The 27,964-nt window shown below is 44.7% G+C and overlaps 1 protein-coding gene across 1 annotated transcript in view; it reads right to left on the reverse strand.

Moving 5' to 3' along the window:
* LOC124804705 (synapsin) overlaps positions 1 to 27,964 on the reverse strand; it is a 744,296-nt gene that overhangs the window by 551,232 nt on the left and 165,100 nt on the right. Inside the window, exon 2 of the mRNA XM_047264964.1 lies at positions 25,638 to 25,926. Coding sequence (XP_047120920.1) covers positions 25,638 to 25,808 — 171 coding nt within the window. The 5' untranslated portion in view covers positions 25,809 to 25,926. The remainder of the gene's footprint in view (positions 1 to 25,637; positions 25,927 to 27,964) is intronic.

Here is a 27,964-nt window from a genome sequence, read left to right on the forward strand (position 1 = left end):
GCAAAGGGCATGCAGTTGGCGAACCGTCATTCGAGAGACGAAACAATTTAAATAATTTAGGTTTCGCTGTACGGGCATCACACTTAGAAATGTCCGCCTCGGTAGCTACGGGTCAGCGTGGGTAGATGCCAGTGGAAGGGTCCCGAGTTCGATTCCTGGCCGGGCCGGAAATTTTCTCCAGTCGGGGACTGGTTATTGTGTTGTCATCAACATTTCATGATCAACGAAAGACTTGCAACCGACGGCGGAGAGAGAGAGAGAGAGAATAAATGGTTCAAATGGCTCTGAGCACTATGGGACTTAACTTCTGAGGTCATCAGTTCCCTAGAACTTAGAACTACTTAAACCTAACTAACCGAAGGACATCACACACACCCATGCCTGAGACAGGATTGGAACCTGCGACCCTAGCTGTCACGCGGTTCCAGACTGTAGCGCCTAGAACCGCTCGGCCACACACGCCGGCGGAGAGAGAGCCTCCTCGGAGTGACTGTTAACTTACATTATAAGTTTCCGTACAACGAAATAAACGGTTCTTGCTATTTCCTTCTTTCTCCGGTTCAATTTGTACTTCATACCTGCCTCCCCATTTCTCCCAATTTTTTCTCCTGTATCGGTAAAAAATTTCCATTGACAGTATCTGACGATATGGGATTGATGCAGCTCTCCCGCATTCCACTTTGTCTCCTGGCGCACGGCCAATGTCTACTGTCGCCGGTTGATGGGGCAGAACGCTTTGCCCTCTTGAGAGGGGAAACCTTTCGGGCCTTGCCTCTTTGTGACTTCCATGCCCTGAGGACGTATCGATCGGTTTTCAAGCCTGCCACCTAAGCGGGCAGAATTCTCCGATGGCGCGAACATTTCTTACTGAGATCGGAAGCCGCACAGCGTATGCAACTGAAGTCTATCATGAACCACTATCTTTAACAGCGTGTAACGATCTCTCTTAATGTTTCTTTTCATTGAAAATATCAATTGAATATGTGTTGTGTGTGTCACTACACTGTAACTTTATCAACGCACATGCTAAAATAGTGCGACAAAGAAACTTCCTGTCAGATTAAAACTGTGTGCCGGATCGAGACTCGAACTCAGGACATTTGCCTTTCGCGGGCAAGTGCTCTACCAACTAAGCTACCCAAGCACGACTCACGCCCCGTCCCCAGAGCTTTACTATTCCAGTGAAGTCTGGAAGCGGTGGGTTCAGGAGCTGGATCCCAACGGCCTCGTTTCTCTAGCAGTCGAGATGACAGACATCTTATCCGCATGGCTGTAACGGATCGTGCACCCACGTCTCGATCCCTGAGTCAATAGATGGGGACGTTTGCAAGACAACAACCATTTGCACGAACACTTCGACGACGTTTCCGAGCAGCATGGACTATCAGCTCGGAGACCACGGCTGCGGTTACCCTTGACACTACATCACAGACACGAGCGCCTGCGATGGTGCACTCAACGACGAACCTGGGTGCACGAATGGCAAAACGTCATTCAGATTCTGTTTACAGCATAATGACGATCGCATCCGTGTTTGGCGACATCGCGGTAAACGCACATTGGAAGCGTGTATTCGTTATCGCCATACTGGTGTATCTCCCGGCGTGATGGTATGGGGTGCCATTGGTTACACGTCTCGGTTACCTCTTGTTCGCAATGACGGCACTTTGAACAGTGGACGTTACATTCCATATGAGTTACGACCCGTGGCTCTACCCTTCATTCGATCCCTGCGAAATCCTACATTTCAGCAGGATAATGCACGACCGCGTGTTGCAGGTCGTGTACGGGCCTTTCTGGATACAGAAAATGTTCGACTGCTGCCCTGGCCAGCACATGCTCCAGATCTTTCCCCAATTGAAAACGTCTGGTCAATGGAGGCCGAGCAACTGGCTCGTCACAATACGCCAGTCACTACTCTTGATGAACTGTGGTATCGTGTTGAAGCTGCATGGGCAGCTGTACCTGTACACGCCATCCAAGCTCTGTTTGATTCAATGCCCAGCCGTATCACGGCCGTTATTACAACCGGAGGTGGTTGTTCTGGGTACTGATTGCTCAGTATCTATGCACCCAAATTGCGTGAAAATGTAATCACATGTCAGTTCTAGTATAATATATTTGTCCAATGAATACCTGCTTATCATCTGCATTTCTTCTTGGGGTAGCATTTTAATGGCCAGTAGTGTAACATACGATGGTCGAAGCGAGGAGGAGATAAAAGCAGACTACAAAAGACAAAGGGGCATTCCCGGCCAAGAGAAGTCTACTAATATCAAACACCGGCCTTAATTTGAGGAAGAAATTTCTGAGAACTTACCTTTGGAGTACTGTAGTGCGTGGTAGTGAATGTGGACTGAGGGGAAAACCGTTAAGCAAAGGATCGGAGCGTTTGAGACGTGGTGCTTTCGAAGGACGTTGAAAATAAAGGTGGATTGATGAAACGAGTCTTAGTGCACCGTAGAATCTGCGAGGAAATAAACATGTGTGAAACACTAAAAAGAAGAAGAGACATGAAGCGTATAGCTTTCATGGTACTAGAGGGAACTGCGGAGGGAAAACGGAGGAGAAGACAGAGACTGAAATACGCGTACGTTCGATGAATAATTGAAGACGAAGGTTAAAAGTGCTGCTCTGACATATAGAGATTGACACAAGAGAGGTCTTGGTGGGTGGCATCAAACCAGTCAGAAGACTGAAGACGCCCCCCTCTCCTCTCCCCCTCCAAAAAAAAAAAAAAAAATCTGCTATGTGCAGGGTCCCTCTGACCAACACCTATAATGGCCCTCTGTGTGATTGCAGGTAGCGTAGTTCTCCTCAAGCGCCAACACCACATATAACATGCACAAATCTCTCCCAGCGCGTAAAAATTTTGTCTAGATGGTAATTTAAAAAGTTTCTTGGAACTATGGTTGTTACAGCAGATGCAAAATCTTCCCGGGTTTCATCAAAGAATGTATCCCGTCATATAGTTGCTGTCACGAAATGAAAAATTAAAATAGGAAAAGAAAATTCACAGTTTCTGTTCATCGCTTTTAAATATGATATTGGTCTATGAGAGTCCAACAAAATAGTCCATTAACCATCTAAAATATTTGTGCCCACTATTGAAGCAGCAGTGTAGGATGTACTAAGACTTTTCGCCTAAGATAAGCCATCGAAAGTCTCTAATCACTTGAATTTGTTGTTCATTTACTTTTGGACTCATTTAAAGATCAATGATGAAATTTTCTGTTGCTTTTTCCAGCATACAAACAATAGTTTGAAAGCTTATAATTGCACTCTAATGAACTATGAAGATCTCATTAATCTTCTATAGCGCCGTTTCATCTTTGGCGTAATTAGAGTAACTCATCATTTTGAAACTAATTTCGCGTCAGTTAATTTTTTGTTTCAACGTGTTTCAATTTATTTTGTATGTGGTTTACAAAGCTGAATCATTTTCGCTATTTAATTACAGAAAATGTTTAAAGTGTTTTGATAGTTAACAACGTTATTATTTCATTTGCTACTGCTTGTGATTTTCAAGTTAGCGCCGTTCATGAAATTGACAAATGTAACGTCGAGTATGCCTCCAGCGAATGACAGCAAAATATATTAAATTGCCTTGCATTATATCGCATTTTAACGAATGAGTTTACTCCTCCGCCACATTGGTCAGAGGTCAGTGCAGCTGTCCCAGATGCGCAATTCGTTTAATTGAGTGACATAACTCTGTGAACAGTGGACCGAGCTTCGGCAGTCGAGCAAACACCGCTGGCAGAGTGTCAACAGCTGCAGAGCAAATATTACATACAGCCCGAACGCAACTGACAGCAGCAGAGACGAAAGATATTGACACAACTCAGCTATCTCTCAAATTGACATCATACGACTCTACTCTATGGAACAACGAAAAAATGATGAATAAGGTAATTTGTAAAAATGCAGTATGTTTACACTCAATCTTTAAGAAGATAAGTCATTGGTGAAATTACCCTTTGGATAACTGGCCGCGGTGGTCTAGCGGCTCTAGGCGCTCAGTCCGGAACCGCGCGACTGCTACGGTAGCAGGTTCGAATCCTGCCTCGGGCATGGATGTGTGTGATGTCCTTAGGTTAGTTAGGTTTAAGTAGTTCTAAGTTCTAGGGGATTGATGACCACAGATGTTAAGTCCCATAGTGCTCAGAGCCATTTGAACCATTTGGATAACTCTATCATTGTTTGAAAGGCGTGTAATAATAAGATCCCAGAGTCGAGTTTAATTGAAATATATTATTTTGTGATGGTAGCAAATAAACCCAGGAAGAATTCGCATTTTGATATGGTTAAATTCTGCCTAAAGAATGTGTAACATAGATAATGAACACATCATTATTTGAAGTTCAGTCATTACCGTAATACACAACACAGCGCTGAGCAAGGTGGCTTTGTGATTAAAAACTACAATCTTCTAGATCGACTATAATTATCAACATAGTTTATCTACACTCACTTGACTAAAACTTGACTATTGAGGTGCATTGTAGTTTACAACACGCATCTGATGAATCAAAATGTTTCATATATGGCGATATATTCTAAAAATATTATGGCGGGAATCTTTCATCTCTGTCTACTATTGTTAAGGATTCGATCGCATATAAATAATACTTGTGATAAGCAAGACTACAAAGACGACTGCTGCTAGTTTCATTCTCAGTAATTTACGTTGTGCTCTTAGATTCGTGTGTGACCACACACTCGGAAAGCACTACGTATTCAGAAAAAAAGATGAATTACACTCCTGGAAATTGAAATAAGAACACCGTGAATTCATTGTCCCAGGAAGGGGAAACTTTATTGACACATTCCTGGGGTCAGATACATCACATGATCACACTGACAGAACCACAGGCACATAGACACAGGCAACAGAGCATGCACAATGTCGGCACTAGGACAGTGTATATCCACCTTTCGCAGCAATGCAGGCTGCTATTCTCCCATGGAGACGATCGTAGAGATGCTGGATGTAGTCCTGTGGAACGGCTTGCCATGCCATTTCCACCTGGCGCCTCAGTTGGACCAGCGTTCGTGCTGGACGTGCAGACCGCGTGAGACGACGCTTCATCCAGTCCCAAACATGCTCAATGGGGGACAGATCCGGAGATCTTGCTGGCCAGGGTAGTTGACTTACACCTTCTAGAGCACGTTGGGTGGCACGGGATACATGCGGACGTGCATTGTCCTGTTGGAACAGCAAATTCCCTTGCCGGTCTAGGAATGGTAGAACGATGGGTTCGATGACGGTTTGGATGTACCGTGCGCTATTCAGTGTCCCCTCGACGATCACCAGTGGTATACGGCCAGTGTAGGAGATCGCTCCCCACACCATGATGCCGGGTGTTGGCCCTGTGTGCCTCGGTCGTATGCAGTCCTGATTGTGGCGCTCACCTGCACGGCGCCAAACACGCATACGACCATCATTGGCACCAAGGCAGAAGCGACTCTCATCGCTGAAGACGACACGTCTCCATTCGTCCCTCCATTCACGCCTGTCGCGACACCACTGGAGGCGGGCTGCATGATGTTGGGGCGTGAGCGGAAGACGGCCTAACGGTGTGGGGGACCGTAGCCCATCTTCATGGAGACGGTTGCGAATGGTCCTCGCCGATACCCCAGGAGCAACAGTGTCCCTAATTTGCTGGGAAGTGGCGGTGCGGTCCCCTACGGCACTGCGTAGGATCCTACGGTCTTGGCGTGCATCCGTGCGTCGCTGCGGTCCGGTCCCAGGTCGACGGGCACGTGCACCTTCCGCCGACCACTGGCGACAACATCGATGTACTGTGGAGACCTCACGCCCCACGTGTTGAGCAATTCGGCGGTACGTCCATCCGGCCTCCCGCATGCCCACTATACGCCCTCGCTCAAAGTCCGTCAACTGCACATACGGTTCACGTCCACGCTGTCGCGGCATGCTGCCAGTGTTAAAGACTGCGATGGAGCTCCGTATGCCACGGCAAACTGGCTGACACTGACGGCGGCGGTGCACAAATGCTGCGCAGCTAGCGCCATTCGACGGCCAACACCGCGGTTCCTGGTGTGTCCGCTGTGCCGTGCGTGTGATCATTGCTTGTACAGCCCTCTCGCAGTGTCCGGAGCAAGTATGGTGGGTCTGACACACCGGTGTCAATGTGTTCTTTTTTCCATTTCCAGGAGTGTATTTGCGACAAGAAAAAAATATAAGTGTCGCTGTCAGTTGTTTCACGCACAGCAATTTGATCTTTCATTTCTTAAACATATGTAAGTCACGAAGTCGAAGATACTCATACCCTCTTATGTGTAAGTAACAACGAATATTTCAGAAAAATACTTAACTGTTACGATTAACGAAGTCTCAGGATGTGTTACAAACACAAAGAGGAAAAAGATATTTATGTACTCAGCGTTACGCGAACCTACTAACTTTGCCTCTGCAGTTCGTCGCCTTACCCACATGGCTCCCACAAGTCTCAGGCCATCAGCGCTTTATTCTATATAATTCCAGTCAAGAGGGATGCAGGTTGACTTTGTTGACGAATGATCCAGGCGTAAGCCGCAAATGCATGAAGTTTTGGAAGGTTTCCTTTATCAGACTTTACAAAATTCCTTTCCATTGTTACTTAAAAGTTTTAAATGTGTTTCGATAGTCAATAAGTAAACAATTTACAGAAAGGAGTACGTGAAGTCCCTAGTAATTTCAGCTAACACTCATGTGATATAAGTAAACAGTGCGACCTTTTGAAATGTAATGATTTTTTAAACTCTTAATTACGTCAAAAAAGGTATTTTGTGAGTATATTGACCGAAACTGTTTTTTATCTTATAACCATTCACAGTAACAACAAGCAAACCATATCTCTAACAAAGGAAAACAGTCTATTATGAGTACTTTAAACATAGCTGCGCTACAGCAACGGTTCCACGTAAATCAGACTAAGAGCAGCCGACCAGTTGCAAAGGATAAAGTAATCTTTACCTAGGTTTCAATAGATATAAATCTATCTTCTTCAGAAGACGGCAGTATTATAACAACATGAAGTGATATGTCCTTATCGTTTAGGCAAACATCTGCATAGTTACATGCAGATGTTTGCCTAAACGATAAGGACATATCACTTCATGTTGTTATAATACTGCCGTCTTCTGAAGAAGATAGATTTATATCTATTGAAACCTAGGTAAAGATTACTTTATCCTTTGCAACTGGTCGGCTGCTCTTAGTCTGATTTAGTCTATTATGAACTCACTTTCCACCCAGATGCATCCTGGTGAGTCTTCAGTAACACCGTTCAATGTGTCTAAAATAACAAATTCTAGGTGTAAATAAATCACACCGAACTCAACAAGTGGGCCATACTGAAACCTAAAACCTCCCGGTACAGTTGTCGAAAAATCGGCGGGAGGACCAGTCGGTAACAGGTCTCAGAAGCTTACAGAATAGCATCTTCGGATAAAGAATCGAAAATGACGTCACTACCGAGGTTAACCTACTGTACCGATCGGTATGAACGATACAGAACAGCGCCATGTTCTACCCCCTCCCAATCTGTCCCAACACATGATGCGTTGGCATGCACAGCGTCGCTGCCAAGCTGTGTGAGCAGAGAAGCATGTGTAGGACTGTGGTTGTATTGCTTCATTCAACGTTGGCCAGTCCGTAGTCTATCCTGTAGGTGCTTGAAATGATTTATCACCATTTAAGTTAACTGCCTTTTTATTGCGTTTGCCTAAGGAGTTAAATACTGTAGAACGAAATAACAAGCTTGTGTGTTGACGACACACAGTCTTAGTATAGATAAAATCCAAAGTGAAACTATTTCTTGTCGCCATTATAAAGAACAACACAAGAACACAGAAGTTAAAAGAACTCTCTGACGGCTCAGAATAATTCATTGTCGATATCAGCCACAGTTTAACATAAGCGTCGCGACACTCCGTCTCTTTTTTGTTCCCCATTGTGGTTGCAGCGGGTCAAGAGGCCAGGTAGTTATACTGTTAAGTTCAGAGAGAGCTTGTGAAAGCGAATCGTAATAGTTTATATTCGTCTGTAGAATTGATTTTACAAACGGGAGCGTCTGTAGCGCAATAAATTGCAGCAACAACAAGAAGAAGCCACCACATTTGTCTTTTTTTTAGATTTCCTAACAACCCTAGGAGACTAGAACCGCTATATTACACAACCGTTTACTTATGTATTTCTTGTAAGCTACAGATATTTACTGGAGAATTTTGTGTTCTTTAAGAAGAAAAAATTGCTAAAAAAAGGCAGAAGACCTGATCTTTCGCAGAAAAACGTGAGGTTTTCTTTGCTACACTTCCTGTCTAATTAGTGAATGGAATGCAATACATATGTTATTTAACGTAGCACATAATCCATCACAATTGTAGCTGAAGGGAAAAAAACACAGACTTGATACTAAAAGAAAAAAAGCTATAAAACTGTTTACCCACACAGAAGAAACCAATTCCTCAATTTTTGCTGCATCTGAGCCACAAACGGCAAGTATTTTCAACACTTTCGCTTTTGAAGCAAAAGTAATTACATTTACATAAGACAGTCGAGTGTAGTGTAACACTGTGTAAATCATTAGGCTCCCTACAAACTTGTTATGTGTCATGGGAAGTTCTTATTATAGAACAGACACCAGAAGAAATATGTTCTTCTCATGCATGCTAATGTGTTTACATTCTCTTGTTTTCAGCGGAGTAAGCTGGAACTGTACACATATCCGAAAGTATACCTTCATCACTAAATTGTAGCTTATGTCACAGAATCATGGAGATTCGGATATTTTACAGGTATTTCATGATCACTCATATCTGTTGATAATTACTAATGCTAATTGAGCAGAAAAATGATTAAAAAGAAATTTTGATTTTATGGCTACTTTCTCGCTTCTTGGGGCTCTAGTGTCATACCAACTGTATGACAGTATCAATTTTCACAGCAGCGAGTGTCACGACTGTATTTGCTAGACTGTGATACCAGCGCCCCTGGCAGCTGACACGAGAAAGGCGATTGTCAGTTACCTCATAGCGATAATTACACATAATATAGTTGTATGTTCACGCACACACAACACAACTCGATGTTGTACCACGTTACACAGAAGTGCGCATCTATACATCGTGCTGTTGAAGTACCTATACATTATACAATTTTTACACTGCGCAACAAACAATATGGAAGTGTGGACTAAACACACTGAAGACTGTATGAGCATTGTATTCATTACTTTGAATCGGATCACAAAGGACATATTACCCAATGAAAGCATTTTCACAAATATGAGTGAGTAATGATGAATGAGGAATGAGGAATGAAAAGTCAAAGCGTAAATAGCTTTTTCAAATAGTAAATATTTTTCCGTAATTCGAGTAATATTCTTCAGACCAATAAATATGTAGCACTGCACACTTCCCGATATAGCCTACGTTGTTCCTCGGGGCTCAAACTACATCAGTACCAACGAAATCGGTTCAGCTCTTTGTTCGTTAAAACATCAGACACAGTTACTTTCGCATTTATAATATCAACGTGGACAAAACTTTCAATTGCGGTAACATTTTTCTGTGATCCGATTTTGTTGAAATAAAGCCTATACGGCGCTCTGAACTATACTCAAATTACCTGTCAAAGTCTCATGAAAATTCACTTGGTAGTTTTGGAGAAGCGTGTTCAAACAGATACTATAGTTTTCCAGATTTCTTTTTAGTACAGGTTTCCTTTTCGATGTTGTCTTGCGTATATCGCTACACACACGAGAAATCACATTTCAGGACTCTGGATTATTTATGTACCTTTTTGTTGTTGTTATTATCCAGGTTTGCTTTTCAAGGGCTGCCAGAAAAGATTTTATTGAAAAGTATCATAAACGCTCTCAAAAAACATGAACCGTGTGAAAAATAATAATGTACACTAATTTCTGGTTCCATAATTTCTTTCAATTTCCCCGATGTTATTCAATCTGTATATTGAGCAAGCAGTAAAGGAAACACAAGAAAAATTTGGAGCAGGAATTAAAATCAATGGAGAAGAAATAAAACTTTGAGGTTCGCCGATGACACTGTAATTCTGTCAAAGACAGAAAAGGACCTGGAAGAGCAGCTGAACGAAAAGGACAGTGTCTTGAAAGGAGGATATATGATGAACATCAACAAAAGCAAAACGAGGATAATGGAATGTAGTCGAATTAAATCGGGTGATGCTGCGGGAATTAGATTAGGAAATGAGACGATTAAAGTAGTAAAGAAGTTTTTCTATTTTGGGAGCAAAATAACTGATGATGGTCGAAGTAGAAAGGATATAAAATGTAGATTGGCAATGGTAAGGAATGTGTTTGTGAAGAAGAGAAATTTGTTAACATCGAGTATAGATTTAAGCGTCAGGAAGTCGTTCCTGAAAGTATTTGTATGGAGTGTAGCCATGTATGGAAGTGAAACGTGGACGATGAATAGTTTAGACAAGAATAGAATAGAAGCTTTCGAAATGTGGTGCTACAGAGCAATGCTGAAGATTAGATGGGTAGATCACATAACTATTGCGGAGGTACTGAATAGAATTTTGCAGAAGACAAGTTTGTGGCACAACTTGATTAGAAGAAGGGATCGGTTGGTAGGACACATTCTGAGGCATCAAGGGATCACCAATTTAGTATTGGAGGGCAGCGAGGAGGGTAAAAATCGTAGAGGGATACCAAGAGATAAATACACTAAACAGATTCAGAAGGATGTAGGTAGCAGTAAGTACTGGGAGATGAAGAAGCTTGCACAGGATAGAGTAGCATGGAGAGCTGCATCAAACAAGTCTCTGGATTGAAGACCATAAGACATAACAAACAGTTGCAATTCTTGAACACCGTCTGACTTCGAATATAATACATTTTCTTGAGAGCGAAATGCTTTTGTCCACAAATCAATATGGATTTTGAAAGCATCGCTCGTGCGAAACTCAGCTTGCCCTTTTGTCACATGATATCCTATAAACAATGGATGGAGGGCAGATTCCATATTCCTGTATTTCCGGAAATCGTTTGGCACGGTGCCCCACTTCAGACTGTTGACGTGGTCCGAGAGGTTCCGAGATATGTGTGAGTGTCTCGACGACTTTTTAAGCAATAGATCAAAGAACATTGTCCTGGATGGCGAGAGTATCACAAGGAGTGTCTTAGGGAAGTGTGGTAGGACCGCTATTATCCTCTGTATACATAAATGACATGACGGACGAGGGCAGCAGCAAGTTACGGCTATTTGCTGATGACGTTGTGGTGTACGGGAAGGTGTCGTGGTTGAATGACTGCAGGAGTATAGAAGATGACTTACACAGAATCTCTAGTGGTGTGATGAATGGTAGCTTGCTCTAAATGTAGAAAAAGAGAAGTTAATACAGATAAGTAGGAAAAATAGTCCTTTAACGTTTGATTACAGCATTGATAGTGTGCAACTTGACAGAGTCATGACGATTAAATATCTAGATGTAACGTTGAAAAGCGATATGAAATGGAATGAGTACGTCAGATTCGTAGCTGGAAAGGCGAATGCTCGTCTTCATTTTATTGGGAGAATTTAGCGAAAGTGTAGCTCATCTGCAAAGCGTACGACTCATAGAATGCTAGTGTGACATATTCTTGAGAACTTTTCGAGTGCTTTGGATCCCTACCACGTCGAATTAAAGTAAAATATCGCAGAAATTCAGAGGAGTGTTGCCAGATTTCTTACCAGCAGGTGCGACTAGCACATAAGTATTATGGAGATTCTTCGTGAGAATGGGAGTTCATGGAGGGAAGGTGATGTTTTTTTCGCAAGGCAATATTGCGGAAATTTAGAGAACCAGCATTTGGAGCTGACTGTAGAACGATTCTATTGTCGCTAACGTACATATCGCGTAACGACCATGAAGATAACACGCGAGGCATGTAGACAGTCATTCATCTTTCCCTGCCATGTTTACGGGTATAACAGGAAAGGAAATAACTAGTATTGGTTCAAGGTACGCCTCCGCCATGAACCGTACGATGGTTTGTGGAGTATGCATTTAGACAGGAGTATTTCGTAGTACAGTATTCACTTTTGAAGTAATATAATGGAGTATTATGTGCTGTCTGTAAATATGGATTGGTTGGTAGTGTTGTACAGTCCCCTGAGATAGGAACGCGTCGAATGTCAAATCCGTCAGCGTATGCCACGTCATTTCAGTATGTTTCTTTTCCACGACGTTCCTATGCCCAAGTCTTTCCGCTCTTCTGTGTCTCCTACACTGATATTGGAACATTATGACCACTGCCCACCACGAGACTGATGCGACGTGGTAGAATTGGGGGGTAAGTGATGCAATAAGGAATGGCTAATGGGGAATCATTCTAGCTACGATACGAACCGTAATTTGAGAAGTCGACTGACATAACAGACTATCAGAAAGGACAGATTGTTATGGCTCGGTGGTTGAGAATGAGCGTCTCGGAAACGGCGAACCTGGTCGCCTGTTCGCGTGCTAATGTCGTAATCATCTATGGAAAGTGATTGAAGGACTGCGAACCCACAACTAGGTGGCAACGTGTTGGACGCCTATGCACCATCACAGGAAGCGGAGTTCGGAAGTCTTCCCTCTTTGTAAAGCAGGACAGGCGGCGATCGTTGGCAGATCTGGCGATAGAGCATGATGCTGGTGCAGGAACAAGTGCTTCGGAACACGTTGTTGATGGATGGTTGGATCGATGGTGTTAAAAGGACCAAACTACGAAGTTATCGGTCACTTAATCTTTTGTTTGTCAAGCCAGGAATGGTCTCCCAAGACCAAGGACACAAAAGACAAATCACAATGGATCCGACTGTATCCGAGAATCAAGAAACAGATAGAAGCAAGTAGAAGCGAGAGAGGGATAAAAGGATGAATGAAACTCAACTGCAATACTCTTGATTTATAAGGTTCTTAAAAGTTCAGAGAAGTGAGTGCTTAATTCCAACGACAACTTGCATTTATTTTTAAAAGTGGATACTATGTATCAGAGAGTATATCATGCAACTGCGCGAAGGTAGTTATGATTTCTTGTGGTGTAACAAAAATGTACGCCACAAGTTGCTGGACACATTTATCACACGCAGGCGAGGAAATTATGTTACATGAACAACCGTCTGGAAACGTTTTGTTTCCATGTTACAACTCATTCTCTTCAACTCATTAATCATGGGAAACACACGAGAACAGAACGGTAGAATCATGGGGAATATGCACTCTTGGCGACCTCTGGTAACGTTGTCCACCGCCAATCATCAACAAAGATTTTCTGTAAATGTTTGGGCCGGCGTTGTTGGCGACTGTTCAGTAGGGTCTCACTTTCTTCCACCCAGGCTCAACCGATAAAATTAGGATAATTTCGTAGAGAATGTTCTAACTGATCTGTTAGTAGATGTGCATTTAGCTGTGCGACAAAACATGTACTTCATGCACGATGGAGCACCTTCTCATTTTAGTGTTTATGTCCGTTGGCTTCTAAATAACAAATCTGGTGACAGATGGATAGGTAGAGATGGACCAACCTAACCTAACCTAACCTAACACCTGGCCTCCACGCTCTGCGAACCTAGATACAATTGAGTTTTATTTGTGGGTGATTTTGTGAGCTCTTGTGTGTGGAACCCCAGTACAAGACGTTCAGAGACTCAGCGCCCGTATTATGGAAGGCTGCGAAAGCATAAGCAATACTCCAGCGATACATCAGAGCATCCTAGATTCACTACAACGGCGGGTTGATGCCTGTCAATGCCCACAGAGGGCATATCGAAAATCTCCTGTGAAAGAGAGTTGATGGGGTATGCTAGTTGTGTTCGTGTGTATTTCCTATGATTAATGAGTTGGAGAAAATGAGTTGTAACACGGAAACAAAGCGTCTCCAGGCCCATATTCATGTAACTAATTTATTCGTCTAATTGTGAGGAATGTGTCCTACCGTTTGAGCTGTACATTTTTGTTACACCCTGTATATCTTATTCAAGTGAAGAATATTTCAAATTAAATAGTCAGTGTCCACAAGGAATTCGGCGACATGCTAACTAAGTGTTTTTTTAGGGAAAAATATTGCGAATAGTCGAATGGACGGCTCTTAAAATATTGCAGTGAAGCGTGATCTGGATGGAGATACCAGTGGAAAATCAATGGATCTGCTGCGGTCCTTTGAAATTAACAATATTTGCTTGGTACCTTATGAACTATGGAACTAATGCCCACATTGAGACCGCAACAGCATATAACAATTTGTTGTCATTGAATTACTGAGGGATGCATATGAGATGCAATCTTCGTGGGTGTAGCTCGCGATCTGACGAAGAGTAGGTACGTTGCCTTGCATACGTACTGCTGGCTGAGTGACGAGACTATCCCACATTAATAAGATCTGACCAGTGCACAGTGAGAGTGGCGTGCCCACCTTGAAGGCAGCAATGTGGTCGCATGTTGGCGCGATTCTGCCAGCAGTGCAGACTAATTACTTACAAGGAAAATCATTTACTACCAAAGTGCATGAAAAAATTATTTTAAAATATGTGTATTGTCTCAGGCGTGAATTTTAGTTCTTTGATTGTTGTGAGCCCACGACGTTGTGTACATGGTTTTCTTATCTACACCAACCTCAAAGACACAACAATATAATTAGTATTCCCTGTACAACTTCTACTGCGTCAGTTCTCAGACTGCCTAAGCCTGGATATCCGAATTACTTATACTGGCAATCCATGGCAAAAAGCAGTACTTGCTCAAGAATCTAAGCCACTTCTATCATAACTCAGGAACACAACACCTGGAGTGAAGACCCCACGCTGATACAACTTTTAGAAAGCTGTGATGTTTGCCGATGTATTGAAACCCATTTGTGACGCCCGCGTAGACTGCAGTCTCAGCACATATGAGTGGAGTACCGTGGAGGCCGTGGTAATACATGATTCAGTACGTCAATGTGACCTCCTCCTATGTTCGAAGTCATCGTTCAATAATCCTCACAGACGGCAGGTTGCAACACTAGCAGAGGAGGGTACGTTAAGCGTGTTAAGAGGTCTCAGAAAACAATGCACTCGTTGTCGTAATGCGGAAACGGAACGATTTACATAACGTCCAAAAGGGCAAGATCATTAGCTTTCGGGCAAAGTGTGGATACTCGTTGTCGTAATGCGGAAACGGAGCGATTTACATAACGTCCAAAAGGGCAAGATCATTAGCTTTCTGGCAATGTGTGGAAGCATTTCCGAAACTGCTGAGTTTGCAACTGTTCGCGTGCCAACGTTATTAGGGCATGGCGCCATCCAAAACTGGGGCCCAGAGAGCTGTGGTGCACCACGGACCGTAGATGACAGGGTTGAACGATGGCTGCGGAGATGTAGGCGAATGGACGTGGAACTGTTGAGCAGCTGATGGCCCGGATGAACCAAGGCGATACCAATAGTGTCTCCTGTGTACTTCGCTGTGTACGGGCCTCCGCATCAGGCGATAATTCATGAACCCAAGCAGACCGCTGTCCTTCGGCAACGATGACTGAAATTTGCAAGCCACTGTCGGCCTGGACGTCCACTGAGTAGTGACAGGTGGCGTCTGTAGATGAATCACGTTTTCTGCTCCATCGGATAGATGGCCGTTGGCGTGTATGGCGTGAAACGGCTGAAAGCGAACACCCTGCAACCAGGAGAGAGCGTTATGGTCTGAGAAATGGTTTGGTGGTATTCTGTGGGTAATCTTGTCATTCTGGAAGGCACGCTTGATCAACACAAGTATGCATCTAACCTTGTGGACCAAGTCCACTCCCACTTGCAGTTTTTTTTAATCCTCAGCACCGTGGCACGTACCAGCAGGACAACGCAAAGTGTAACAGCTCTCACTGTCCGTGCATATTTCGAAGAGCGTCAGAATGAGTTTGCCGTACTTCCCTGGTCACCAAACGCCCCGGATTTAAACCCAGAATCTGTGGGACCACCGCGATCGGGCTCTTCGCGCCATGTATCATCAACCTAGAAACCTGGTGCAGGTGGCCACACCCGTGTCGGTACCTTACAGAACTTCGCTGATATCTCTTCCTGTAAGTCTCGCAGCGGTCCGCCCTGTAAAAGTTGGCTGTTCAGGCTTCTGACATGTCGTAATATAGGACATAAAATCCCGTCTGAGGCCTGCGATCATTTTTATGTTAATAATTGGTAACCAATGCTGTACGATCTCAATAAAGTCATGAGATGTTCAATTGACTCTTTTATTAGAACATGTTTCGCGTTTCCGGATTACATCCATCTTCAGACATCACAAACTTCAACTCGTGCAGCGTATACTCTCTGCTTCAAGACTACTCGTGTCGCAGCCATACGTTATTTGACACTTTCTTTGAGTTGTGAAGGCTGTACGCCTGGTTGGTTAGGAAGGAGTTGAAGTTTGTGATGTGTGAAGATGGGTGTAATCCCCAAACTCGTATCATGTACTAATAAAAGAGACAATTGGACATCTCATGACTTTATTGCGATTGTACAGCATTGGTTCCCAATTATTAACATTTTGACAGGTCATCACATACATGAGTCTGGACAGTGTATTTGTAAGAGGAAGGTTTTCCTTAAACCGTCGAAGATTGCACGCATACATTCCTGGTTTGACGAACTCTCAGGCACCAAACTGCAAACTGACTGCCACGCTAAATCACTTTATGCCAGTTACATAGAAAATGTCTGGAGCCATTTGGAACAGCTAGTGAACCCGCAATTTGGTAGCTCTGCGGGATCTAATGAACGAGTGGCTTCAGATAGTTATGGCATACCTGAAGAAACACTTGGACACTCTTCCTGGCAGCTGCTGAAATTATTCAAAGAATCGATGAAACGTAAATCGAATGGTTTTTGAAGTCGTTTCTTCACAAAATAATTTTGCTTTCTCATTTATACCTCGCCCAGTCTACACGAAAAAATCAAAAAGAGTAGCATTTTTATGTTCTGCAGTTATCATTTACAAAATTGTTAAGGCTTTCGTGGCCAGTTGTTGAGAAATTACTTGTTGGCTTCCGAATCGGGTTTTTCGGCCGACGTTGGTTAGATGATCTTCCCCTTTCGCCATTACGAGTGGCTCACATTTACAAAGCTTCACTTTCCGCTGGTGGTTGTCTGCCACCGCCGGAGAACCCGTAAAAAAAGCCAGCGGGTAATTTGTCAATTACTATGTATCGAAGCACAAACCAGTGTTCGACTTCTTCAGGCGTCATGAGTTCTCAACTTTGTTTACGTAATATAAACTGTGTAGTGTATTACCAATATCTATAAGTAAGTGTGTTCTTGGGACATTCAGTAATCACCTGTACAGTCACTTTGGCTTCGGTGGCCAGAGAGAGTGGTTACGTGTGTGTGAGTTGTGCTTGCGTGAATGTGTGTGTGTGTGTGTGTGTGTGTGTGTGTGTGTCTGTTGTCTACTTCAGAAGGCCTTTTGGCCGAGGGCACAGAAGTTTAGGTATCGTGTTTGTTGTGCCTGTCTACGACTCAGCATTCCTCTACATGCTGTGTAACAATCTATATATACTACTGGCCATTAAAATTGTTACACCAAGAAGAAATGCACATGAGAAACGGGTATTCATTGGACAAATATACTAGAACCGACATGTGATTACGTTTTCACGCAATTTGGGTGCATAGATCCTGAGAAATCAGTACCCAGAACAACTAACTCTGGCCGTAATAACGGCCTTGATACGCCTGGGCATCGAGTCAAACAGAGCTTGGATAGCGTGTACAGGTACAGCTGCCTATGCAGCTTCAACACGATACCACAGTTCATCAAGAGTAGTGATTGGCGTATTGTGACGAGCCAGTTGCTCGCCCACCATTGACCAGACGTTTTCAGTTGGTGAGAGATCTGGAGAATGTGCTGGCCAGGGCAACAGTCGAACATTTTCTGTATCCAGGATGGCCCGTACAGGACCTGCAACATGCGGTCGTACATCACCCTGCTGAAATGTAGGGTTTCGCTGGGATAGAATGAAGGGTAGAGCCACGGATCTTAACACATCTGAAATGTAATGTCCACTGTTCAAAGTGCCACCAATGCGAACAAGAGGTGACCGAGACGTGTAACCAATGGCACCCCATACCATCACGCCACGCCAGTATGGCGATGACGAATACACGTTTCCAATGTGCGTTCACCGCGATGTCGCCAAACAAGGATGCGACCATCATGATGCTGTACACAGAACCTGGATTCATCCGAAAAAATGACGTTTTGCCATTCGTGCACCCACGTTCGTCGTTGAGTGGACCATCGCAGGCGCTCCCGCCTGTGATGCAGCGTCAAGAGTAACCGCAGCCACGGTCTCCGAGCTGATAGTCCATGCTGCTGAAAACGTCGTCGAACTGTTCGTGCAGATGGTTGTTGTCTTGCAAACGTCCCCATCTGTTGACTCAGGGATCGAGACGTGGCTGTGCGGTCCGTTACAGCCATGCGGATAAGATGCCTTTCATCTCGACTGCTAGTGATACGAGGCCGTTGGGATCCAGCACGGAGTTCCGTATTACCCTCCTGTATTACCGTGCTGAACCCACCGATTCCATATTCTGCTAACAGTCATTGGATCTCGACAAACACGAGCAGCAATGTCGCGATACGATAGCCCGCAATCGCGACAGGCTACAATCCGACCTTTATCAAAGTCGGAAACGTACTCGTAAGCATTTCTCCTCCTTATAAGAGGCATCAAAACAACGTTTCACCAGGCAACGCCGGTTAACTGCTGTTTGTGTATGAGAAATCGGTTGGAAACTTTCCTCATGTCAGCACGTTGTAGGTGTCACCACCGGCGCCAACCTTGTGTGAATGCTCTGGAAAGTTAATCATTTACATATCACAGCATCGTCTTCCTGTCGGTTAAATTTCGCGTCTGTTGCACGTCACCTTCGTGGTGTAGCAATTTTAATGGCAATTACTGTACTATGTTGGTGAGCCTAGTCTTGTGACACTCGGGTACATGTCCTTTCATCAACTTCCTAGTCCTACTCATAACATTACAATGAAAGCGTACAGAATAAACTCCTATGTAGGAATACGGACCGGCAGGCAAGACTCTTTTAGGCTGCTGGGGCTGGACATTGCTTGTCTTGGTTGGGAATAGAGCAGTCTGACCGTTCTGCAAATAACGTGCTGCATGTTAGTTGCCTGGCTAATAGGCAAGTAAGGCAGGTATTTTGTTTGGTCATCAGTTTTCTGACTGGTTTGACGCGAGCCGTCACGAATCCCTCTCGTGTGCTAAAGTTTTTATTTAGAGTAGCAACCTACGTCCTCAGTTATTTGCTGGATGTATTCCAATCCCTGTCTTCATTTACAGTTATTACCCTCTGCAGCTCCCTCTAGTACGGTGGGAGTTGTTTCCTGGTGTTTTAACAGGTGTCCTATCATTCTGTCCCTTCTTCTTGTCAGCGTTCTCCAAACTTTCCTTTCTCGTCCACTCTGCGGAGAACATCCGCATTCCTTACGTTATCACTCCACCTAATTTTCAACATTCTTCGGTCGCACCACACTTCAAATGCTTAGATTAACTTCTGTTTTTGTTTTTCCATGGTCCATGTTTTCCTCAAATTTAGGCCTTTGCTTGATACTAGTTGATTCCTCTTGGCCAAGAATGCCCCTTTTACCTGTGCTTTTTATGTCCTCCTTGCTCGGTTCGTTATGGGTTTTTATGCTACCTACGCAGCGAAATTCTTTGACTTTGTCTGTGTCGTGATCCCCAATACTGATGCTAAGTTTCTCGCTGTTCTCATTTCTTGTACTGATTACTTTCATCTTTCTTCGATTTACTCTCAGTCCATATTCTTTACCCATTAGATTGTTCATTCCATTCAACAGATCCTGTAATTCTTCTTCTCTTTCACTGAGGATAGCAATGTCATCAGCAAATCGTATCATTGATGTCCTTTCACGCTGATTTCTAATCCCGCAGTTGAATCTTTGTTTTATTTCCATCACTGACTCTTGACTAGATGGAACAGTACAGGCGAAAGACTAAATTCCTGTCTTACACCCTTTTTAGTCAGAGCACATCGTTCTGGATCTCTCACTCTTGTTGTTCTCTCTTGGTTCTTGTACTTATTATGTACTACCCGTCTTCCCTGACGCCTTACTCCTCCACACTTCCCAGAACTTCAAACATCTTGCACCATTTTACACTGCCGAACGCTTCTTCCTGGCCGACAAATCCTGTTAACCTGTCATGATTTTTATTCACTCTTGCTTCCATTGTCAACCACAACGTGAGAATTGCCACTCTGGGACATTTACCTTTCCTAAAGGTAAACTGATCGTCATCTAACAGATCCTCAGCTCTCTTTCCCATTCTTCTGTAGACTATTCTTGTCAGCAACTTGGATGCATGAGCTATTAAGCTGATTGTGAGATAATTCTCACACTTGTCAACACTTGCTACCTACGGAATTGCGCTGATGCGCCAAAGAAACTGGCATAGGCATTTGTGTTCAAATACAGAGATATGAAATCAGGCAGAGTACGGCGCTGCGGTCGGCAACGCCTATATAAGACAAAAAGTGTCTGGCGCAGTTGTTAGATCGGTTACTGCTGCTACAATGGCAGGTTATCAAGATTTAAATGAGTTTTAACGTGGTGTTATAGTAGCGCACGAGCGATGGGACACAGCTTCTCCGAAGTAGCGATGAAGTGGGGATTTTCCCGTACGACCATTTCACGACTGTACCGCGAATATCAGAAATCCGGCAAAACATCAAATCTCTGACATCGCCACGACTGGAAAAAGATCCTGCAAGAACGGGACCAACGACGACTGAAGAGAATCGTTCAACGTGACAGAAGTGCAACCCTGCCGCAAATTGCTGCAGATTTCAGTGGTGGGTCCTCAACAAGTGTCACCGTGCGAACAATTCAACAAGCATAATCGATTATGGCTTTCGGAGCCGAAAGTCCCATTCGTGTAACCTTTATGACTGAACCACACAAAGCTTTACGCCGCGCTTGGGCCCGACAACTCCGACATTGGACTGTTGGCGACTGGAAATATGTTGCCCGATTGGACGAGTCTCGTTTCAAAGTGTATCGAGCGGATGCAGAAGTAAGGATATGGAGAAAATCTCACAAATCTATGAATCCTGCATGTCAGCAGGGGACTGTTCAAAGTGGTGGAGGTTCTGTAATGGTGTGAGGCGTGTGAAGCTGGAGTTATATGGATCCCTGATACGCTAGATACGACTCTTACAGGTGACACGTTTGTAAGCATTCTGTCTTACCACCTGCATCCATTCACGTCCATTGTGCATTGCGACGGACGTGGAGAATTCCAGCAGGACAACGCGACACTCCACACGTTCCCAATTGCTAGAGAGTGGCTCGAGGAACACTCTTCTGAGTTTAAACACTTCCTCCGGCCACCAAACTCCCCAGACATGAATATTACTGAGCATGTATGAATGCGTGGTTTAGCGGCGATATGAATTAATAAAATTTTCTCGGGCTTCCCGCCGCGTCAGGTGGTTAAAATCCCACAAGCTTTCGACCGAGCTCTCTTCAGTCATTGTCAAGTGGTAAGAATGACTGCTACGTCACCGTGGCCGCGTCGTTATATAGGCGCACTGATGGCTGTGACGTCACTAGTGCTTTCTTCCTCGCCATATGTTGTACATGTTTTCATCGCGCATGCGTGGCACCCGTTTTAACGTCGCTATGGCCAGGTCCCAGGCTGTGCTGAGCTGCAAACCGCCGTCCTTGTTGATGGTGTTTTCAGAGGATTTTATTTTAATAGCTTCTTTTATGACACCATCCCAAAATCCCTTCGTTCTCATAACGGCAGATGTTTCATCGAATAGAATTCGGTGTCCATTTTACAACATTTCATCAGTGCTCAGGTCTCCAGCAAAAATTCGACAGCTCATGAGGCCTGTGAAGGACGATCTGGGGCTTAGAACGCCTGGAGTGTACAGGATACCATGTCAGTGTGGCTGTTACTACGTCGGCCAAACAGTACGCACTGTGGAGCAACGCCGGACGGAGCACGAGAAGTGCTTACGCCTACGCTATCCAGAGAAAATCAGCCCTGGCAGAACACGCCTTAGAAAATGAACACCGAATTCTATTCGTTATGAGGAGAAAGGGATTTTGGGATAACGTCATAAAAGAAGCTATTGAAATAAAAACCTCAGAAAACACCATCAAGAAGCACAGCCTGGGACCCGGCCATCGCGAGGTTAAAACGGGTGCGACAGACGCGGGATGAAAACATTACCATATCTGGCGAGGAAGGGAGCACTAGTGACGTCACAGCCAGCAGTGCGGCTATATAACAACGCGGCCACGGCGACACAGTAGTCATTCTTACCGCTTGACAATGACTGAGGAGAGCTCGGTCGAAAGCTTGTGGGATTTTAACCACCTGACGCGGCGGGAGAAAATTTTATTAATTCATATCGCCGCAAAACCACGCATTCATATATGCTCAATAATGTTCACTCTGGGGAGTTTGGTGGCCGGAGAAGAATGTTCCTGGAGTCACTTTATAGCAATTGGGGACGTGTGGGGTGTCGCATAGTCCTGCTGGAACTGCCCACGTCCGTCGGACTGCACAAAGGACGTGAAATGGATGCAGGAGATAAGACAGGACGGTTACATACGTGTCACCTGTCAGAGTCGTATCTAGCGTATCAGAGGTCCCATGTCACTCCAACTACACACGAACCACACCATTACAGAAACTCCACCACTTTGAACAGTCCCCTGCTGACATGCAGGGTTCATAGATTCGTGAAATTTTCTCCATATCCTTACATATCCATCAGCTCGATACACTTTGAAATGAGTGGGCCTTCGGTTCCGAAAGCCGTAATCGATTATGTTTGTTGAATGGTTCGCACGCTGACGCTTGTTGATAGCCTAGCACTGAAATCTGCAGCAATCTGCGGAAGGGTCGCACTTCTGTCACGCTGAACGATTCTCTTCAGTCGTCGTTGGTTCCGTTCTTGCAGGATCTTTTTCTGGCCGCAGAGACGTCGGAGATTTGATGTTTTACCAGATAACTGGTATTCACGGTACACTCCTGAAATGGGCGTACGGGAAAATCCCCACTTCAGAGCTACCTCGGGGATGCTGCGTCCCATCGCTCGTGCGCCGACTATAACACCACGTTCAAACTCACTTATATCTTGATAACCTGCCATTGTAGCAGCAGTAACCGATCTAACTACTGCGCCAAACAGTTGTTATCTTATATAGGCGGTGCCGACTGCAGCGCCGTACTCTGCCTGTTTACGTTTCTCTGTATTTGAATACGCATGCCTGCACCAGTTTCTTTGGCGCACCAGTGCAATTTCGAGAACAGCAAGCGCTGACAGGTGCGATAATTATCGCACAATCCGCTTTACAGCTCATGCTTCCACGTTGCTGACAAGAATAGTCTACAGAAGAATGTAAAAGAGAACTGAGGATCTGGGTGCGACAGGCTCTGGATGAAAACATTACCATATCTGGCGAGGAAGGGAGCACTAGTGACGTCACAGCCAGCAGTGCGGCTATACAGAGTGTTACAAAAAGGTACGGCCAAACTTTCAGGAAACATTCCTCACAGACAAAGAAAGAAAATATGTTATGTGGACATGTGTCCGGAAACGCTTACTTTCCATGTTAGAGCTCATTTTATTACTTCTCTTCAAATCACATTAATCATGGAATGGAAACACACAGCAACAGAACGTACCAGCGTAACTTCAAACACTTTGTTACAGGAAATGTTCAAAATGTCCTCCGTTAGCGAGGATACATGCATCCACCCTCCGTCACATGGAATCCCTGATGCGCTGATGCAGCCCTGGAGAATGACGTATTGTATCACAGCCGTCCACAATACGAGCACGAAGAGTCTCTACATTTGGTACCGGGGTTGCGTAGACAAGAGCTTTCAAATGCCCCCATAAATGAAAGTCAAGGAGAACGTGGAGGCCATGGAATTGGTCCGCCTCTACCAATCCATCGGTCACCGAATCTGTTGTTAAGAAGCGTACGAACACTTCGACTGAAATGTGCAGGAGCTCCATCGGGCATGATCCACATGTTGTGTCGTACTTGTAAAGGCACATGTTCTAGCAGCACAGGTAGAGTATCCCGTATGAAATCATGATAACGTGCTCCATTGAGCGTAGGTGGACGAAACTAAAATGAGCTCTAACATGGAAATCAAGCGTTTCCGGACACATGTCCACATAACATCTTTTCTTTATTTGTGTGTGAGGAATTTTTCCTGAAAGTTTGGCCGTACCTTTTTGTAACACCCTGTATACCGACGCGGCCACGGCGACACAGTAGTCATTCTTACCACTTGACAGTGACTGAGGAGAGCTCCTTCGAAAGCTTGTGGGATTTTAAACACCTGACGCGGCTGGATGCCCGAGAAAATTTTATTAACTATTGAGCATATCTGGGATGCCTTGCAACTTGCTATTCAGAAGAGATCTCCACCCCCTCGTACTCCTACGAATTTATGGACAGCCCTGCAGGACTCATGCTGCCAATTCCCTCCAACACTACTTCAGACATTAGTCGAGCCCATGCAACATCTTGATGCAACACTTTTGCGTGATCGCGGGGGTACTACACAATATCTACCTAGTAGATAGTGTCGGAAGTTCCATGCGGCTTTTCGCGGATGATGCTGTAGTATACAAAGAAGTTGCAGCATTAGAAAATTGTAGCGAAATGCAGGAAGATCTGTAGCGGATAGGCACTTGGTGCAGGGAGTGGCAACTGACCTTTAACATAGACAAATGTAATGTATTGCGAATGTATAGAGAGAAGGCTCCTATATTGTATGATTATATGATAGCGGAACAAACACTGGTAGCAGTTACTTCTGTAAAATATCTGGGAGTGTGCGTACGGAACGATTTGAAGTCCAATGATCATATAAAATTAATTGTTGGTGTGTCGGGTGCCAGGTTGAGATTCATTGGGAGAGTCCTTAGAAAATGTAGTCCATCAACAAAGGAGGTGGCTTACAAAACACTCGTTCGACCTATACTTGAGTATTGCTCATCAGTGTGGGATCCGTACCGGATCGGGTTGACGGAGGAGATAGAGAAGATCCAAAGAAGAGCGGCGCGTTTCGTCACAGGGTTATTTGGTAACCGTGATAGCGTTACGGAGATGTTTAGCAAACTCAAGTGGCAGACTCTGCAAGAGAGGCGCTCTGCATCGCGGTGTAGCTTGCTCGCCAGGTTTCGAGAGGGTGCGTTTCTGGATGAGGTATCGAATATATTTCTTCCCCCTACTTATACCTCCCGAGGAGATCACGAATGTAAAATTAGAGAGATTCGAGCGCGCACGGAGGCTTTCAGACAGTCGTTCTTCCCGCGAACCATACGCGACTGGAACAGAAAAGGGAGGTAATAACAGTGGCACGTAAAGTGCCCTCCGCCACACACCGTTGGGTGGCTTGCGGAGTATAAATGTAGATGTAGAATATTAGGCCGGTGAACCAGTTTCTTTGACTCTCCAGAGTATGTGGATGATGTTAGTCTTACAGTCTGACGGCTTATCTCCGGTATCATATACTCTGCAGACCAAGATGAAAGCTGTGACAAATGACACCCACACGCAAAGTTTCCAGGGAGGTTGTACGCACCTGGAAGTTGTAGACGGCGTGCAGCGAGTTGACGGAGGGCACGCCGCCGAACTTGAGACCGAGCAGCAGGTTCTTGTGGTCCTCGGCGGCGTCGCGCAGGTTCTGGCGCACGAGGGCGAAGTCGGGCCGGAAGGAGCGCGCGACGCGCGTGCCGTTGCGGAAGACCGCCATGCTGACCGTGGCGGCGCCCTGCTCGCCGCCAGCCACCAGCGACAGCTCGCGGAACTCCGCCTGCTCCACGCGGATGTCGTAGTCGCCGTGCAGCCGTCGGCCGCGGAAGTACTTGGACCTGCGGGCGCGTCAACAGCGAGCTCTGCAGTCACACCGCCGTGGCCGCAAACACACACACACACACACACACACACACACGCACACACGCACGCGGAAACGCACAATTGGTAGAATGTATCATTTGCTGCGCCCCGGAAAAAGTTCGGCGCGTGAATTGTGAGTTTATTGGATCAGGATCCCCTAAAAGAGGTCAATAAATAAATAAATAAAATGTTGTTGTTGTGGTCTTCAGTCCAGAGACTGGTTTGATGCAGCTCTCCATGCTACTCTATCCTGTGCAAGGTTCTTCATCTCCCAGTACCTACTGCAACGTACACCCTTCTGAATCTGTTTAGTGTATTCATCTCTTGGTCTCCAATGGCCAATGGTTCCAATGGCTCTGAGCATTATGCGACTTAACTTCTGAGGTCACCAGTCGCCTAAAACTTAGAACTAATGAAACGTAACTAACCTAAGGACATCACACACATCCATGCCCGAGGCAGGATTCGAATCTGGGACCGTAGCGGTCGCTCGGTTCCACACTGTAGCGCCTACAACCGCATGGCCACTCCGGCCGGCTCTTGGTCTCCCTCTGTGATTTTTACCCTCCACGCTGCCCTCCAGTACTAAATTTGTGATCCCCTGATGCCTCAGAACATGTCCTACCAACCGGTCCCTTCTTCTTGTCAAGTTGTGCCACAAATTCCTCTTCTCCCCAATTCTATTCATTACCTCCTCATTAGTTACGTAATCTACCTATCTAATCTTCAGCATTCTTCTGAAGCACCACAGTAGAGGCCGCGCAGGAAACGGTGGCTGATGCACAGGGACTAATTTTCGTCCAAAGATCTGGGCAAGTTTATTCGTTTGTTTGGAAGGGGAGACCGACAAGTGTTCTCCATTTTTCGTCCGGTTAGTGATGACATAAAAAGTGTTTTTGCTTTGCTTACAGCTTTATATGTCAATTTCATGATGATTTGACCATCATTGCGTTAATTGTCATAATTATAGTGATGTTTAAGTGGAAGTAAGACACTGTGTGAAATTCGGAAAAGTTTGCAATGAGAACTAGAGGTCTCTATGATTTTGCGTTTGTTGCGTATTACATAATATGTCTTCGCACGTGAAATTTAGCTAAAATATTGAATTTTTCCTTAGGCTTGGGTAGAGGTATCTATCTGCCACCAGTCTCGAGAAAATTGATTTGATGTAGCACACTCATTTGCGTTCGCCCTGCGCTGGCGATAAAGCCGGAGTGACATATCCACAACATTCCTCGTATTGCATAATCGGTTTCTGATATCAAAATTAAATTTTGGCGAATGATAGCACGCGAAGAGAAGAGTATTTTGCCGTATCGTTATTGCATAATACTTCATTATCTACCATGTTATTGCACTAACTGGAGACTTTTTCAATCAACGAATGTAATTTTTATGGCCATCGATAGCTGTAAAATGAGAAATCCTGTGGGTTATGGAACAAAATTAGTGACGACATTGCAGGTCTGCCGGCCGTGGTGGCCGAGCGGTTCTAGGATCTACAGTCTGGAACCGCACGACCGCTACGGTCGCAGGTTCGAAACCTGCCTCGGTCATGGATGTGTGCGATGTCCTTAGGTTAGTTTAAGTAGTTCTAAGTTCTAGGGGACTGATGACCTCAGAAGTTAAGTCCCATAGTGCTGAGCCATTTTTGAAAGTAAATTGCTGTATTTTCGGCAGAATTCTTTTTAGATACTAACCAAAGCAGAGGTCGCAGTAAATCTTTTCGAATGGTCACAATGCAAGTGTGGGTGTGGAGGGCCCCCACCTAATATTTACAAAATATCTGAGCGTCGGCTTCAGTTTAGAACGGCACTTCCCCTCCAGCTCTCGGCATTTCCCCTACAAAGTGTACCCATATCTCCCACCATTACTGCTGTCCCCACGCATATCCTGCCATCTGTGCGTCTACCGGCCACGGGGCATTCTGCGTGGACTGTAATAAAGAGCTTTATATCAAATTGTATCTTCTTTTTTTTGTCATCAGTCTACTGACTGGTTTCATGCGGCCCG

The sequence above is a fragment of the Schistocerca piceifrons genome, chromosome 7 (assembly GCF_021461385.2).
Source record: "Schistocerca piceifrons isolate TAMUIC-IGC-003096 chromosome 7, iqSchPice1.1, whole genome shotgun sequence".
Classification (NCBI taxonomy): Eukaryota; Metazoa; Arthropoda; class Insecta; order Orthoptera; family Acrididae; genus Schistocerca; species Schistocerca piceifrons.